At 39.1% G+C, this 17,565-nt stretch overlaps 1 protein-coding gene across 1 annotated transcript in view; it reads right to left on the bottom strand.

Annotated features, from left to right (window-relative positions):
- The window catches only part of CLASP2 (cytoplasmic linker associated protein 2), a 176,983-nt gene extending 159,683 nt beyond the window's left edge, over window positions 1-17,300 (bottom strand). Inside the window, 2 exon segments of the mRNA XM_036868146.1 lie at window positions 2,787-2,865; window positions 16,877-17,300. Coding sequence (XP_036724041.1) covers window positions 2,787-2,865; window positions 16,877-17,071 — 274 coding nt within the window. The 5' untranslated portion in view covers window positions 17,072-17,300.
- Window positions 17,301-17,565: the final 265 nt, after the last annotated feature.

Here is a 17,565-nt window from a genome sequence, read left to right on the forward strand (position 1 = left end):
TCCCTCCTTTTATGGAAAGGCTCCTAAAATGGTTTGGCTAAGATCTATGATGGAGTAAAACAAGAAAGCTAACTCTGGGATTCTTAGTCTAGTACTATATCTCTTTAAGAGCACACAGATATACTGTAGCCTCTCTTGTAGAGCTGTCATACAAATTAGAAACAATTATTTGAGAATAATCTTTCATATATGTAAAGTAGAGAAGCCCAGTAAATGGATAAAAAGTGGGCATTCAATAAATGGTAGCAAAACTGGGATGAAATTTTCCTATTATATCACACTGACTCTCAAGTAGTAACAAGTTCAGGTTTCACTAAGAAAAATAATGAACACTTAGGGTTCAAAGTGAAAACAATACTGACTAACAGTGAATGCACAGGGATAACCAGAAAGAGCTAGGAGATTAAAAGATAAAGTTATACATATGAGAATATGTAGATATGTGAGAAACATACAAAAAACACTAACCAACAAAAACAACTTAATGTAATTTATTAATATTTAAGGGTATAAGAATCATGAAGTAAAAAAAAATTCAGTATATGGTGAGATTAATCTGCAAAGCTCCCAGATGTTAAAATCGGAAGTAAATCGTTAAAACAGAAAGGAAGGGGGCTTCCCTGGTGGGGCAGTGGTTAAGAATCCACCTGCTAATGCAGGGGACACAGGTTCAAGCCCTGGTTCGGGAAGATCCCACATGCTGCAGAGCAACTAAACTCATGCGCCACAACTACTGAGCCTGCGCTCTAGAGCCCACGAGCCACAACTACTGAGCCCACGCGCCTAGAGCCTGTGTTCTGCAACAAGAGAAGCCACCGCAATGAGAAGCCAGCGCACTGCAATGAAGAGTAGCCCCCACTTGCCGCAACTAGAGAAAGCCTGCACACAGCAAAGAAGACACAACACAGCCATAAAAAAGAAAAAAAAAATCCAAAAAAACCCCAGAAAGGAAGGACCATGGAGAAGAAGAGAGGATTTCAAAAAGAAATAACAGCACAGCAGAGGCATAAACAAGCTAAGCCAGAACTAACAAGAGTGAGCAAGTTTCTGATTAACAACAGTGGAGAGTATTTACTGACAATCACAAATAAATAAGGCTGCTGAGGTGGAGAAGAGCCATACATGCTGAGAGAACTGAAACACCAAGGACAGAAAAACAGAAATAAGTTTTGAAAACAGGACAGTCCTGGGAGGCAGCAAACTAGGGTTCTGGTCCTAATACTCCTACTGCCTCAATATGAGCAGTCAGTAGGTATATCAAACCCCATCTGGCCCTCCTTGTGTCTGAAAAATAAGTGAGATACGTGATACCTAGAATTACTCTCAAGTCTAAAATATTGTCTGTAACAACTAATAATAGGGAGCTACTACAGGGCAGGGGTCACAAACAGAGGTGCCTACAGTCAGGGAGGTACCAGAAATGCCAAAAATGAACCAGACCTAAGAACTGCAGTATTCCAACCTCTGTGTATTGTAACCGAAATTCTCAGTTACGAGGAAACAAGAGGAGATGGGAGGGACTTATGGATTGGAAAGCTTGTGACCCAGACAAAAATGAAGCTATGACAGAGCTTCTGCCTTTATTTACACATGGAAATGGAAGAGCAGGGTTGCCACATTGGCCAATTTTTCAAGACAAGCTACAAATATGAATTTTTACTAACAATGATTCAAAATACATTAAGAGAATACATAAGCAAGTAACACATGTTTGCAGAGCAGTTTTTAACATCTATCATAGGATTTTAAGCAGGAGACTGACAGCTTAAAAATCATCTTTTCAGAAGATATTCATACAAAGATTGAATTGGAACCAGATAATGATTAAAAAGGAAATAATAGAGAAAGTCACTGAGATGCTTCTACTGAAAGGATAGACAGACAATAAAAATAAAAGAAGAAATTGGCAGAATTTAGTGGCATACCGAACATGAAGCTGACCAAAGATAATTTGAAAATAAGGGTGATGATACATTATGAGCCATTAACTTAATCCATAAAAGAAATCACAAACATCTGAGGTTACCCCTAAATATATTTCTACATAATAGGACCAAATCCACTCACTGAAGCACTCCAAGAGGCACACAAAGGTCACTTAGGTTTAAAAGATAAGTCAAAGCCAACTTTGCAATCTAACTACTATACAAAGAGCTTTACACTAGCACATCGTTCTGGACTGTAAACACACTGTAAGTTAAGTGCTGCTCAGGTATGGCCAGCAGCCCAGGACCAGTCTACAAACTACATGTGGTAAAGAAATTGTGAGTTTTTCTAAAACAAGGTTTGGAAACAATCTGACCAAAGTAAATTATACATTTGTTGAATCTACCAATAAAAAACTGAGCCTTGTATTTTTTTTCATTTCATTTTGCTGTAATTTATTTGTATTGTATTTTACAAAATATTGGTCTGCAGTAGACTAGCAATGAAAAAACTGGTCCTTCACCATAGGTAAGTGAAAAGTGGTGCTGCGAATTATATTATAAATTATTAATATGTTAAAAAAAGTAAATGATAAGTAAAAAATTTGAAAATACAAAGTAAAAATCTATTAGCAGTATATTCGGTAAGTTGTTTGCTTTTGTTTGTTTTTGTCTTAAAAGGAACATATTTATTTAAATAGGCTTAAAATCTTTTATGTTTGGCAAATTAAAATGCTAAGTAGCAGATCTCTGGGTTGTATGAAATTACATTTTTGCATTTACAAAGAACTAATTCTGTTAAAAATTATAAGAAAAAAGTATGTCAAACCCTATAATAATTTTTAAATAAAGTTAACTTACCCATTGCTACATAGGACTTAAATCGTGTTGATAGTCTGTCCACGAAGGCACTTAAAATTTCCAATCCCATTAATGACACCTACAGATGGAAAGAAATTTTAATGAATACAAATTACTGATGCATATTTTAATATCAGTATGTGACTGCTGATATAAAGATCTTCATATATTACCAAGTTTTTAAAAGAATAAGGAGACTGAAATATTCAGGGTGAACAGTCATGAGGGTAAGGCACCCTATTCTCAAATGGTTCAATAATAATAATAATAATGATGACGTGCAAATGCAGGAAGATAGTGATATAGCATATTTGGCAAAATATTAATAACTGGTAAATTAGGTGAAGGGTACACAGGAGTTCACTGACTATACCTGTCACTTTACTGTAATGTTGAAATGTTTCTTAAATGAAACTGTTAAAACAGCACATTTAATTACAGAGGAATTCTAGCTTCTGTCTGGGATGAAGAAACTGGAAAAAACCATCACTCCCACCATAAACAAGAAAAAGCCAAATAATCTACAAAACCATAACTATTTTGAATTCATCAGAAAGCTAAGGCTGTAGAATAATCATCTAGGTTGAAATCTTTAGGAAAGACAGGTGCCAAGGAGAATGGGACGTAAGCAGTAGGTCACATGTGGCAGAGGACAGATGGAAAATGAAGCTGAGATTCAAGTGTGTAAAAAGAATTCAGCTATATTCAACTCACTCTTAATAGTTGAGTGTGGGTTAGCATAAAAATACAGAATCCCTATTAGCTGCAGACACAAGGAGAGTTCACACCCACTTGCCGGCTCTTTCTCCACAAACCTCCACCGGACACTCATAATTAAGACTGAGGACAGGGTAGGAGATAAGAGAAAGTCTCTTGGTGGTTACAGGTCTCGAAGGAAGGGAGCAGCTGCCTCTGCAGGAAAAGCACAAACCTTTCCCGTTTCCTTGTCCTACAAGAAACAAAAGTTTGAAGCTACTGAGGGAAAGACAACACTGTTACCCTCTAGACAGAGGTAAAAACTCATACCTATTAAGTAAAGAGAAAAGGAAAAAAAAAAAAAAGGTTTCTACTTCAAGGGTAGGAGCAGAAAACCATACTGGGCTCCGATGATTAAAGGTTTCACCTGAGGAGGGGCAGGATTTCTGATAAAGCCTTACCCCCAAGACTCAGGGACAGAGGGTTCCTAAGACTGAAGCTGGAACAGGAGAACAACTGGACCAGCCCCACTACCCATAAGCCAGCCAGCAAGAACAGAATAAGAAGCAACGGCAGTCTACCACTGGGGAGAAGAAACCCCTCTATGAAGCATGAGAAAAAAGAGAAGCCTAAAGTGTAGGGTGTGACGCAGAAACATGGAGGACCCAATAATTCCACTCCTAGGTATATACCCAAAGGAATTAAAGCAGGATACAAACAGATGCTTGCATGCCAATGTTCACTACGCATCATTCATTACAGCCCGAAGGTGGAAAAGCCCAAATGTCCATCAACTGATGAATGAATAAACAAAATGTGGTATATGCATTCAATCAAATATGATTTGGCTATAAATAGTAATGACCGACACATGCTACAACATGGATAACCTTAAACATTATGATAAGTAAAAAAGCCAGACACAAATGGCTACATGTTGTGTGATTCAATTTATAAGAATGTCCAGAATAAGCAAATCCATAGATAGAAAGTAGATTAGTGGTACTTAGGACTAGCATATGTGGGGGATAGGGAGGTAACAGCTAAAGGTACAAGGTTCTTTTTTTTTTTAACATCCTTATTGGAGTATAATTGCTTTACAATGGTGTGTTACTTTCTGCTTTATAACAAAGTGAATCAGCTATACATATACATATATCCCCATATCTCCTCCGTCTTGCGTCTCCCTCCCACCCTCCCTATCCCACCCCTCTAGGTGGTCACAAAGCACCGAGCTGACCTCCCTGTGCTGCTTCCCACTAGCTATCTATTTAACATTTGGTAGTGTGTATATATGTCCATGCCACTCTCTCACTTCGTCCCAGCTTACCCTTCCTCCTCCCCGTGTCCTCAAGTCCATTCTCTACGTCTGCGTCTTTATTCCTGTCCTGCCCCTAGGTTCTTCAGAACCAATTTTTAAAATGTCTTTATTGGAGTATAACTGCTTTACAATGGTGTGTTAGTTTCTGCTTTATAACAAAGTGAATCAGTTATACATATACATATATCCCCATATCTCTTCCCTCTTGCGTCTCCCTTCCTCCCACCCTCCCTATCCCACCCCTCTAGGTGGTCACAAAGTACCAAGCTGATCTCCCTGTGCTATGTGGCTGCTTCCCACTAGCTATCTATTTTACATTTGGTAGTGTATATATGTCCATGCCACTCTCTCACTTTGTCCCATCTTACCCTTCCCCCTCCTGGTATCCTCAAGTCCATTCTCTAGTAGGTCTGTGTCTGTATTCCCGTCTTGCCCCTAGGTTCTCATGACCATTTTGTTTGTTTGTTTTTTAGATTCCATATATATGTTAGCATACGGTATTCGTTTTCTCTTCTGACTTCACTCTGTATGACAGATTCTAGGTCCATCTACCTCACTACAAATAACTCAATTTCATTTCTTTCTATGGCTGAGTAATATTCCATTGTATATATGTGCCACATCTTCTTTATCCATTCATCTGTCAACGGACACTTAGGTTGCTTTCATGTCCTGGCTATTGTAAATAGAGCTGCAATGAACATTTTGGTACAAGACTCTTTTTGAATTATGGTTTTCTCAGGGTATATGCCCAGTAGTGGGATTGCTGGGTCATATGGTAGTTCTATTTTTAGTTCTTTAAGGAACCTCTATACTGTTTTCCATAGTGGCTGTATCAATTTACAGTCCCACCAACAGTGCAAGAGGGTTCCCTTTTTCTCTACACCCTCTCCAGCATTTATTGTTTGTAGAATTTTTATGATGGCCATTCTGACTGGTGTGAGGTGATACTTCATGGTAGTTTTGATTTGCATTCTCTAATGATTAGTGATGTTGAGCATCTTTTCATATGTTTTTTTGGCAATCTGTATATCTCCTTTGGAGAAATGTCTATTTAGGTCTTCTGTCCATTTTTGGATTGGGTTGTTTGCTTTTGATATGAGCTGCATGAGCTGCTTGTATATTTGGAAATTAATCCTTTGTCAGTTGCTTCGTTTGCAAATATTTTCTCCATTCGGAGGGTTGTCTTTTTGTCTTGTTTATGGTTTCCTTTGCTGTGCAAAAGCTTTTAAGTTTCATTAAGTCCAATTTGTTTATTTTGTTTTTATTTCCATTTCTCTAGGAGGTGGGTCAAAAGGATCCTGCTGTGATGCATGTCATAGACTGTTCTGCCTATGTTTTCCTCTAAGAGTTTTATAGAGTCTGGCCTTACATTTAGGTCTTGAAACCATTTGAGTTTATTTTTGTGTATGGTGTTAGGGAGTGTTTCTAATTTTCATTCTTTTACATGTAGCTGTACATTTTCCCAGCACCACTTTTTGAAGAGGCTGTCTTTTCTCCTTTGTATATTCTTGCCTCCTTTATCAAAGGTAAGTTGACCATATGTGTGGGTTTATCTCTGGCTTTCTATCCTGTTCCATTGATCTATAGTTCTGTTTTTGTGCCAGTACCATACTGTCTTGATTACTGTGGCTTTGTAGTATAGTCTGAAGTCAAGCAGCCTGATTCCTCCAGCTCCACTGTTCTTTCTCAAGACTGCTTTGGCTATTCGGGGTATTTTGTATTTCCATACAAATTGTGAAATTTTTTGTTCTAGTTCTGTGAAAAATGACATCAGACTTCTTTTTGAGGTGATGAAAATGTTCTAAAATCAACTGTGCTGACTGTCATGCATACCTACAAATATACTAAAAAAAAATATGAGCTGTACACTTCAAATGAGTGAACTGTATAATATGTGAATTATATCAATAAAGCTATTTAAAAAATTAACAGAAAGTGCACCAATAGACACACTCATACACAAAATTTAATAGATGATAAAAGCAGTATCTCAAATCAACAGGAAAAACATGAACTCTTAGTAAGATCTGACTTAGGAATCTACCCCGGAGATATACCAGCAAAATTATGAGAAGACACACAAAGATTATTGCAAGAGACTGGAAACTATCCAAACATTCATCAGTGGTATGGGACAGATTCAAAAAATTATGGTACATCCACACCAGAGAGTACTATGACACTTTAAAAATAAAAATGAGGGCTACCCTACTTCTGCTATGCAATGCTCTCCAAGCTATATTAAGTGATAAAAGCAAGTTGGAGAAATACATGTGTATATTTTAAAAAGGGGACTACAAATAGATTTAGTTATAAATGTTTATTTAAAATATAACAACAATGGAAAGATAATCAGAAAAAAAATTTTATGGTTGGCAATAGGCTATAAGGAACAGAGAAAGAAACCAGACGATTTTGAATATACCTTCTTTGTAGCAATAACTAATTTCCTTGAAAATCAAATAAAGTAAGTAAACCTAAATGTATACTCAATTAGTAGCATAACCACACAGAAGACTATTCCAAGTGACTTTAAAATACAGCAATTTGACTATTATCTCTCCGGTGGGATATACCCTAAGGACAAAAACGAAACTCTGCAAAAAAGAAACTGTCAATGTTTTGAGAAATTCTGTTGATAGAAGGAGATATAGATGGAAGATATATAATAGTAAAAACTGCAGTCTTGAATATGAATTAGAATATCAGTATGAACTCACGATATATTTTTCTTTAAATTAAACCTAACCCTATGCATTGAAAAAAATCTGGAAACAATGATCAGATGAGTGATAATAAGTTCCATTAGCATCCACACTGTAGTTTCCACATACCATTCCCCACAAAAAGGAACCAAAGCTTCTTGGAGAAGTGGTTGATTCCAGGGCAGGAGCAGAAAATATGATCTCATTATACCAGATAGCAAAGACTCTATCAAAATTATTAGGGTCATGTGATAGAACAGCTTGGATATTAATAAGGCTAATAACTGGGGACTTCTCTGGCAGTCCAGTGGTTAAGACCCTGCCCTTCCACTACAGGGGGCATGGGTTCGAGTTTGATCTCTGGTTGGGGAACTAAGATCCCACATGTTGTGCAGCGTGGGCAAAAAAAAAACAAAACAACAAAAAATAATAACTGTATTGTCTTGAAATGCATCAGATATAGTTAAATGCAAGAGTTCATAATGATAACAAAAACTATCTGGTCAACACTGGAGGATACTAGTTATTTTTACCTCATTATTTTGACAGTTAGTAAACAAAGAATCATACGAACTATAAACTATAGTTTATACATAAACTATACCACTGGGTAACCAAATACCAGTAAACAGTGGAAGTTTCTCTTTATAAAAGTATTCCAGCTAATGAATGAAGGAATGACATAATTAGAATATCATTTTGCAAACCCTAATGAATAAGAGATCTAAACACTGAACATTAATGGCTGCTAACGTCACAGAACAAGACCTTATGTGCCTTCCTAATGTTACATGCCAGCTGGTGGAAGAAGAGCACTACTTATGAAGTAGTCTTGCAAAAAAAAAAAAAAAAAAGACTGATTCTGATCAAACTTTAGATCCAACTACCAATTTATAGGAAATACAGAGAATACATCACAGGAATGAAATCAGCAAAATCCAGACTGTGGGAAACTCTACCACAAACAAAAGCCAAGAATTTTTTTAAAAAGGCACTGAGGTAGAAACAGATTAAGAGACTTAATAAACATGTTAGGACTTCCCTGGTGGTGCAGTGGTTAAGAACCCACCTGCCAATGCAGGGGACACAGGTTTGATCTCTGGTTCAGGAAGAGTCCACATGTCGCGGAGCAACTAAGCCCATGAGCTATAACTAATGAGTCCACATGCCACAGCTACTAAAGCCCGCACGCCTACAGCCCATGCTCCACAACAAGAGAAGTCACCACAGTGAGAAGCCTGCACACCGCAACGAAGAGTAGCTCCTGCTCGCCGCAACTAGAGAAAGCCCGTGCGCAGCAACCCAGCCTAAATAAATAAATAAACAAATAAACATGTTAACTGAGGTAAGCAGAATAATGGCCTCCCAAATGTGTTCACATCCTAATCCCCAGACCTGTGAAAAGATTAACTACATGGTAAAAAAAACCTTTAAAGATGTGGTTAAGGATCTTAAGATGGGGAAATTACCCTGGGATTATCCTGGGCCCAAAAGTCCTTATAAGAGACAGGGTGGAGAGTCAGTCAGAGTCAGAGGAGATGTGATGACAGAAGCAGTGGTCAGAAAGAAAGATCAGAGGATGAGATACTGAGGGCTTTGAAGATGGAAGAAAAGGCCATAAGCCAAGAAATGTAGGCAGTTTCTAGAAGCTGTAAAATTCTCTAAGGTCGCCAGAAGGAATACAATCCTGCTGAAACCTTGATTTTATACCAATAAAACCCATTTCTGACTTCTGACCTCCAGAACTGTAAGAAAATAAATGTACTTTGTTTTAAGATACAAAGTGTGTGGTAACTTGTTACAGCAGCAATAGAAAACAAATATATTAATGAATCACAACATGTGAACCTTATTCAGATCCTGATTTTTCTTAAAACAACTAATTTAAAAATTTGTACTACATTTTTAAAAACTGGAAATTTAAACCCAAGATATTTGATATCAAGGAATTTTTTATGTATAATAATAGTACTGAGGTTACGCTATTTTTTTAAAGAGCACTTATTGATATCTTTGAGACATTAATAGAAAGACTTAACTGATGAAACAATATATTTGAAATTTATGACAAATTCAATATTATAAAGCTATCACGTCTTCCCCCCAAAAGATGACATCCAATGTAATCCCAATAAAGAACCACAATTTTCTGGTGCAACTTGACTAGCTGGTTCTAAAATTCGCGTGAGATAGTAAATAAAGACCCAATAATAGCCAACACATTCCTAAAGAATCTGGTGAGTGAATATGACACAGCAAACATCAAGATTTACCATGGAGCTACAAATAACTTTCTTGAATTTCCATTTAGACATCTTTCAACTTAGCCTGCATCTTGGCTAAGGATCCTTTCAGTAGAATATTAAAACCCTGAAAAAAGAAGAAGAAACAACTAGAGCAGTATTCCAATTTGCTCCTCACCAATTTCTTAGGAACTCAAATGCCTCCATTCAGATCCTTTAAAAAAAAAGCAAAAATAATGTACTTTCTAACATGTATATATAAAATATAAAAGCAAAAATATAAAACATATTATATAATATAAAATATACAACAATAAAATACTTAAAATATATAATATATGGGAATTCCCTGGTGGTGCAGGGGTTAGGACTCGGCGCTTTCAGTGCCAGGGCCCAGGTTTGATCCCTGGTGGGGGAACTAAGATCCTGTAAGCCTCGTGGCACAGCCAAATTTTATATATATGTATGTATGTGTATATATATGTATGTGTGTGTGTGTGTGTGTGTGTGTGTGTGTATATATATATGTATATACATAAAAGCACAAATAACATACCTTTTAACAGGTAAAAAAACAGAAACCCCAAAAAGCAAACTTTGGGCTACAACCAAGCTTAAATTGTATGGTGTTTTTAAGCCACAAAACTGAAATTTTTAAAAATGTATGGGGAATTCCCTGGTGGTCCAGTGATTAGGACTTGGGACTTTCACTGCCAAGGCCTGGATTCAACTCCTGGTCAGGGAACTAAGATCCTGCAAGCGGCATGGCATGGCCAAAAAAAAGAAAAAAATTATGAAATTTTATTAACCCCAAGAAGTCCCAGAACCCTTAGGGTCATTTTCCTATTCTTTCTTGCTTTCTCTCTCTCACTCCCTTTTTACCTCTGAATCACAAGTGGTTGAACATCTTTGAGTAATCTGACATCAATAAACTCACATGCAAGTTGTCATCTTGGCGACAGAGTTTTAATTCAATATAATGTTTAATCTTCAAAATGATTTAAATCAGAAATGTTGTCAACCAACCCTAGAGCTAAGTAATTGCGTGCGACAGTAATTACCCCCAATTTAAGAATCACAACTGGGACTTCCTTGGCGGTCCAGTGGTTAAGAATCCGCGCTTCCACTGCAGGGGGCGAGGGTTTGATCCCTGGTGGGAGAACTAAGATCCTGAATGCCGCGCAGTACGGCCAAAAAAAAAAAAAAAAAAAAAAATCACAACTAAGAACTTTCCATGTAAAGGTTAGAAAGCCTGACAACAAGAGTTCTTGAAATCTAGGAAGGACATAAGCTTAATTCACAGTCATAGATTTTTTCCACCATAGGTGCAACAGAGAAAAGGCATGTATTATTCATAACAAGCATACTTCTGTAATGCTCCTTCTCTCATTAGGAAATACTGTTAGGTGTACAGGACTTTTTTTCCACACACAAATTAACTCAGCATCTAAGAAAATGAGTAAAAGAATGGGATAGAATAATTGGCAAGTGAACATGTATGCACAGATCAAATAAAACATGATGGCTTACAAATTTTGAAAACCTGAAGAGAAATATCAGGTTTTTATATAAATATATTAAAAAACTATTTCCCTCAAAAAAGGAGGGAAATAAATAACTTAAAGATACTGATAAATTCTAGGTAGGGCAAGGGGGACAAGACAGGAAGTATACCCAATATTTCCACTGCTAGACACATAACGAAGAACAATTATTGGACACACACAATAGTCTTCCCTGCAGCTCTGCAGCCCAAAGGTATATGGCTATACTTGGTAGCCCTGCTGCCAGTCATTTAAGTAAATAAAAGCCCTGTTTGAAGTTATCAGAGCCTAACACTTTTGTGTGTGTGTACACAGTTTTACTATATGAGGTTTCCAGGAATGCAGCCAGCAGATAAATCAAGTGTGCTTTCACACAATTTCACTGATTCTACAAATACTGAGAGCCTGCCACGGGTATAAATGCTGGAAGGTGGGTACATACAGTAGTGGGAATCTTAATAAATTCTAGTTCCTTCAATTTTCTCAGTGAAGTAGGAAGCAAGGCCATCAGCTGAAACTGATGATGGAAGCAGAACTACTGACAGGTCTGAGGGGAGAGGAACAGATGAAAGAATGAATGAACGAAGAAAATATAGGAAGATTGCCAGGCTCCAAACAGGACCCACTTGAATGTCAGGAATTTAAAATGAAGTCAGTTAGAGGTTTTGTGTTCTTCTCCGTCCACCTTCAGTTGCACTGGTGCAGGTGCAGGGTAGGTAGGGTTCGATTAACGAGGATTACATGTTATCAGATGAGAACCACAAAGGAAAAGTGAGGAGGGAGAAGAGAATTAAAAATGAATGTAAGGGTGTGACTGACTGACTAGGATATTTCAACTCAGACAAGAGGGATAATGGGACGGTTAAAACTTAAATGAATTGGATGTCACATGGGGCGGTCAATCTCTTTAAGATGGTATAGTCAAAGAAATAAGGTTCAGAATTTATAGCCACAGAACACCACAACCACCAACAGCAATGCCGCTGGTGAAGCCTGAATAACGAGCAACCGCATACCTGTAGTGGTCTGCACTGGCGCTTAGAGCAGTACGTGCTGATGCAGCCATCTGACTAGCGTCATGTCTTCCTGGGTAGTCAGGCCGGCACACTTACACACTGACACATTTTATCTCGTTATAAATTATGTGCAATTTTCCTTTACAGTACAGCTAGGTCATTACTGGGAGTTTTAAAAATGATGTGTATTGAGTACTATCTGTAAATTTTATTTCAGGACTGTGAAGGGGGCATTAAAAGAAGGCACTGAATCTGACAGGGTTCAGGATCACCACCCTACAGAAACTCTCATGCACACGTACAAGGTGACAGTGCAAAAGGACAATGCGAACAGGAAAAAGTTAGAAACACCCTGGATGTTCTTCCTACATGGCAGTTAAAAGGAAGAGACAACATCCATATATACAGATAGACTTCAAACTAAAAAACAGTATATTGTAACAAATTGATGGCTTATAAGATATACAATCAAGGTGATGCTAACATTGAAAAGTATCATCCTTCAAGTGGCAAAAGGGCTGTGATTTTGGATTACAAGACTTGAAATCCTAGCACATTACTAGCCCAGCACTAGTTATAATATAAATGGTACTTACTGTTTTCTCCATTTTTAGAGTCAACTTGTTACAGTCGCAGATAGATAAAGTGAGAGTAGAGCTGACAAATGCTAGGATATTGAAGAGGTTTACAAAAGTACAGAAAAGGAAAGGAAAATCCTGATCTCCCTTGGTTTAAGTACTCCACCAATATACCAGGTCTAGGACCTACGCCAAGATACTTTTATCTTCTTTTCTACAAAATGAGGAAATAGTACTGACTTTCTAAGGCCACCTTAAAGATTAAAATGAGATAATGGAGACATTACATGAAATTTCTAAAAATCTTATATTTGTATTTGTATGGAAATATGTATGGAAATATGTTAATATAAATGTTTCAGACATTACATGAAATTTCTAAAAATCTTATATGTTCTGGTATAATGTTATAAGTAATAATCCTAGTTATTACTTTAAAATGTATATCTCAGAAATAACTAAAAAAAAAAAAAAAAAAAAAAAAATGAGATAATGGAAATAAAGCACTTGAAACAATGCCTGATACTCACTAAGGACTCTTTAAATGGTGGGTATCATATTTAACTGCATTTTTATAAGGGACACTTTATTGCTGTAGTACCATTTTAAAATTTGGGAACTCATGAAATCACAGGACTATCCTTACCAAAGTCAAACACCAGAGCATATATATTTTATATAATATACATACCTATTCCCACATTTTTAATCTTCAATTATGATTTCTCCACTGGGATGAAGACCCCAACCACCCATTTAACATCTCAACTTGGATGTCAAACGACCTTCTCAAACCTAACTTTTTACTTCCTTCACCCAACTTGTTTTCTCAGTCTTCCCCATTTCAGTAAATACTACCCTCTATTGGTGCTCAAGCAACGCAACTACCCCTAACTGCTCTCTCTCAATGCTCATATTCAATGCAAGAGGAGGTGCTATTGGCTTTACCACCAAGTCACATACCAAATCTTCCACTTCTCAGTACTGCCACTGCTACCAAACAAGCCTTAGCCACCATCGCTCTCCTTCTTTTGCTGCTTTACTGTCCACTGCCCACAAAGCAGCCAACCCTCTACATAAAAACATCCGCCAATTTAGAATAAAATCCTACAAAGCTCTTTCTACCTGCCTCCTCAACTTCACCTTTCTGAACACCTCCCTCACTTGTAAACTCTAGCCATGCTGGCCTTCTTTATGTTCCTCAACAGAACTAGGTTCTCTGCATTTGCAGTTTCCTCTCCCTAAAGGCATTCTTTATTCCTGTATTTCTCTCCTGTCTGTATTCAAATTTCACCTCACTTCCTTTACTTCCAAAATAGTCTCATCTTCCCCTCAGTCTTTCACATCAGTTGATTTACAAACACTTGTTACTTGAAACTATTCAATTTTTATACCTATCTGTCTCCATGACAGCAGTGATCTCACTCTTCCCTCCTTTAAATCACTCTCAGTGAGGTCTTCAATGACCAGCTATTTAAAATTCCAACATCTGCATCCTGCCCAACACTCCTATTCCCTTCGCTGCTTTTCTCCAAAGCATTTACCACCGTCTAACATACTACAGATTTTAGTTATCTTGTTTATTCCTCTGCCCTCATGAGAATCTAAGCACACAAAGGCAAGGATTTCTGTCTTTTTTTCACTATTGTATCCCAAGTGCCCAGAAGATTGTCTGCACATGGTAGGTCCTCAATTAATATCCAAATGAAGCTGAATGAATAAGCCTTTCTAGTCTTGTTTACAGCTGGGTCTTCAATATCTGGAATAATACCCAGCATATAAGTATAGTCACTCAAATTCACTGTTATTAAGAAACTCAAATTCTGAAGTACTATCAAATCCAAAGAAAAACTATATTTTGTTCAGCATAACTTGAAATTTAAGTACATTTCTATTTGTATGTATGTTCAAAAAATTCCATGATACACTTTTTTCAAAAGATTTAAATATTCATTGTATCTTGAGTAAAAAATGATGACCTAGCTTGGTAACTTAGTTTATAAATCCCAAATAAACTAATTAGAATGCCCTCTCCCTAACAATGTCAGAAAAGCTCTTATACTACAGAATTCATTAGAAAGGAGAGAACTAATGATCAAGGAGAGATCAGAATTAATGAATTAATGTCCTTGAGAAGGCAAGAGGGCATGGGATACACATGCCTTCATATCCATGTGGGGGAATTGGTAGAAGTGGGAAAGACAGATAATTTGTTCACTATAACAGAGAAGACAGAGTTATATGGGCACAGCTACAAGGAAGTATGTAGGTGAGGATGTGGGAGTTCTCTTAGGATTTCTGAAATTGTCTCAGGCTGCAGTATCTACTGAGGAGCATGGAGAGAATGTGTAGTAAAGAGATAAGACCTTGAGTCAGATCCCTGAAGGATTCTAACTCTTAGGGATCAGTTAAAGGAAAAACATAACACTGAGTAGAAGTAGTGCTTAGAGACAAAAAAGAAAAAACAGGATACTGTGGTATCACAGAAGCCAAAAATATGTTTCAAGAGATGGGACGGCTTAACTGCCATTCACTGATGGTACACCTGAGGAGTGAAATGGCCCAAAGCCAGTTCAACCACAGCCAGCGTAGAGGTGACACATCAACCTTCACTTGGGAAGGATAGCAAGCATTACCAAAGAGCCGACTTTCTACAGCAGCCTAGTTTGTAACACAAAATCAACTATCTTGAGTGTGTATGCTCTTCTTACAGGGTAAGTAAATTTAGCTTGTTTCTTCCAAAGAAATAAGACTAATCCCCTAAACAGTAATGACATATTCTAAAATATTAACTTTTCCCAAAGTTTTAAAAAATAATAAAGAGATAGTATATAATGGAGCACTGAGGTGGTTAATTCTCAAACTGTTTATTATTCTTGTAAAAAGTCAAACCCTTCCAAAACTCATATAAGTTTCACCATTAAATCTGCATAATAATTTTAGAGTTTGCTTTTCTTCTCCATGATGATAATGCTTTCAAAGTACAGCCTATTCGCTGGGTTTTAAGTATCTATTACTAAGAAGAATCACTTCATCCACAGGACGTTTGGGCCAACATTTTAAAGCAACACTGCCACCAGAAGACTAGAAGGAAAAGTTACTGTCAAAAACCACAGTTCAGGCTGATTACAGAATAGTTACCTGGTCTCCCAACTTGGCTACATTACAACCTGCCTACTACCGGCTCTTCAGAAACACTCATTCCTTGCTGTACCTCATCCTTTTATTTTTTGTCAGCATCAGCTAACCTGCTACGGCACGGTTTCAAATCCGAGTCAGTTCTCAACTGCGGCAAAACAAAATGACAGCATTCAACTGCCTTCCGTCGGCCATAACGAAAAGCAAATAAACAATGCCATGAGGTCAGCATCTTTTCATTAGATTTAACAGTAAACTTAATCAGGCACGCTATTAAGCTCTAAAGATGCCTTAGACACGAAAAGCACACCTTCCAGACACCACACACACGCACACACACACCACAAACTATATAAGAAAAAAGAACAGGCGATTAAGTAGGATAAAAATCACTAATGAACAGGGATTAACTGAACATCTTCCACTTAAAAATTTGTATCCTCATGTCCTACGTCTTGGTCTGGGTAGTGTTTACATAGGTACGTACAAATGTAAAACGTCTTCGAACCTTTTATGCATGTAAATGATCACTGATTTTTTAAAATACGTGATGAAGCATTATATCCTACTGCCAAGGAACTCCGCACGGTGCGGTGTCACGGAATCGCTGAATGTGTCACTGTTCACAATTGTGAAAAGTCGGGTCGTGGTGGGAAGTCGGTCTCCGGCTCGAGTTCGGAGAGGCAGGCTCCCCGGTGGGGGCGCGTCGGGGGACCCCAAGTCCGCGAGGCGGTTCCGAGGTGCCCGGCGCCCCCCCGGGGGCTCGCCCGGCCGGCCTCGCACATCCGTGATTAAAGGGCCGACGGGGGAGGGCGTGCCCAGCCAGGCCGCGCCGCCGCCGCTTACCCGGTAGTTGCTCGAGCCCACCCAGCCGGTGAGAGCGTCGACCGTCCTGCCCAGACAGCCCAGGTCCTCCTCCAGGTCTGGGATGGCGCCGGGGACGCCGAGGTAGAGCAGCAGCTCCTGGCCGACCTGCAGGCGGCCGCCGACGTCCTTCTGCTGCACCTGGGCGCTGAAGTACTCCATGCAGCGGGGCTCCATGGCCGCGACCGCTCGCCCGCCTGTGAGGGACCAACTTTCGCCGAGCGCCGCCCAGCCGCCAGCGCGGGGCCCCACGGGAACGGGAGGGACGCGCTGGGTCCAGCCGAGGCGCGGCTCGCGGGGCGCGGCGGGTGCAGCGCCAGGCGCGGATCGGCCCCCAAACTAGTCAAACTCGGCGCCCCCCGCGCCCCAACCCGCTTCAGAGGCCGCGGCCGCCGGCGACGTCAGCGCGCGCGTGACGTCAGCGCGACGCCGGCGGGCGACCGCCCGTCCGCCTGTCCGGACTCTAGCTTCGCGGAGGAGGCGGGGGCGGAGGCGGGGGCGGAGGCGGGGGCGGGAACCCTTGGGGACAGTGGGACCTCTGCGGGGAATTGGGGTCGGACTGTGTTGGCCCCCCCGGGAAGCCGACAGTTCTCTGCAATCCGCCATCTCAGCAGCCTGCCCTCGCCCTGTAAAATCGAGGACACTTCCAGGTTTTCCTCCACTTGAAACCA

This window comes from Balaenoptera musculus, chromosome 11 (genome assembly GCF_009873245.2).
Source record: "Balaenoptera musculus isolate JJ_BM4_2016_0621 chromosome 11, mBalMus1.pri.v3, whole genome shotgun sequence".
NCBI classification, from domain to species: domain Eukaryota; kingdom Metazoa; phylum Chordata; class Mammalia; order Artiodactyla; family Balaenopteridae; genus Balaenoptera; species Balaenoptera musculus.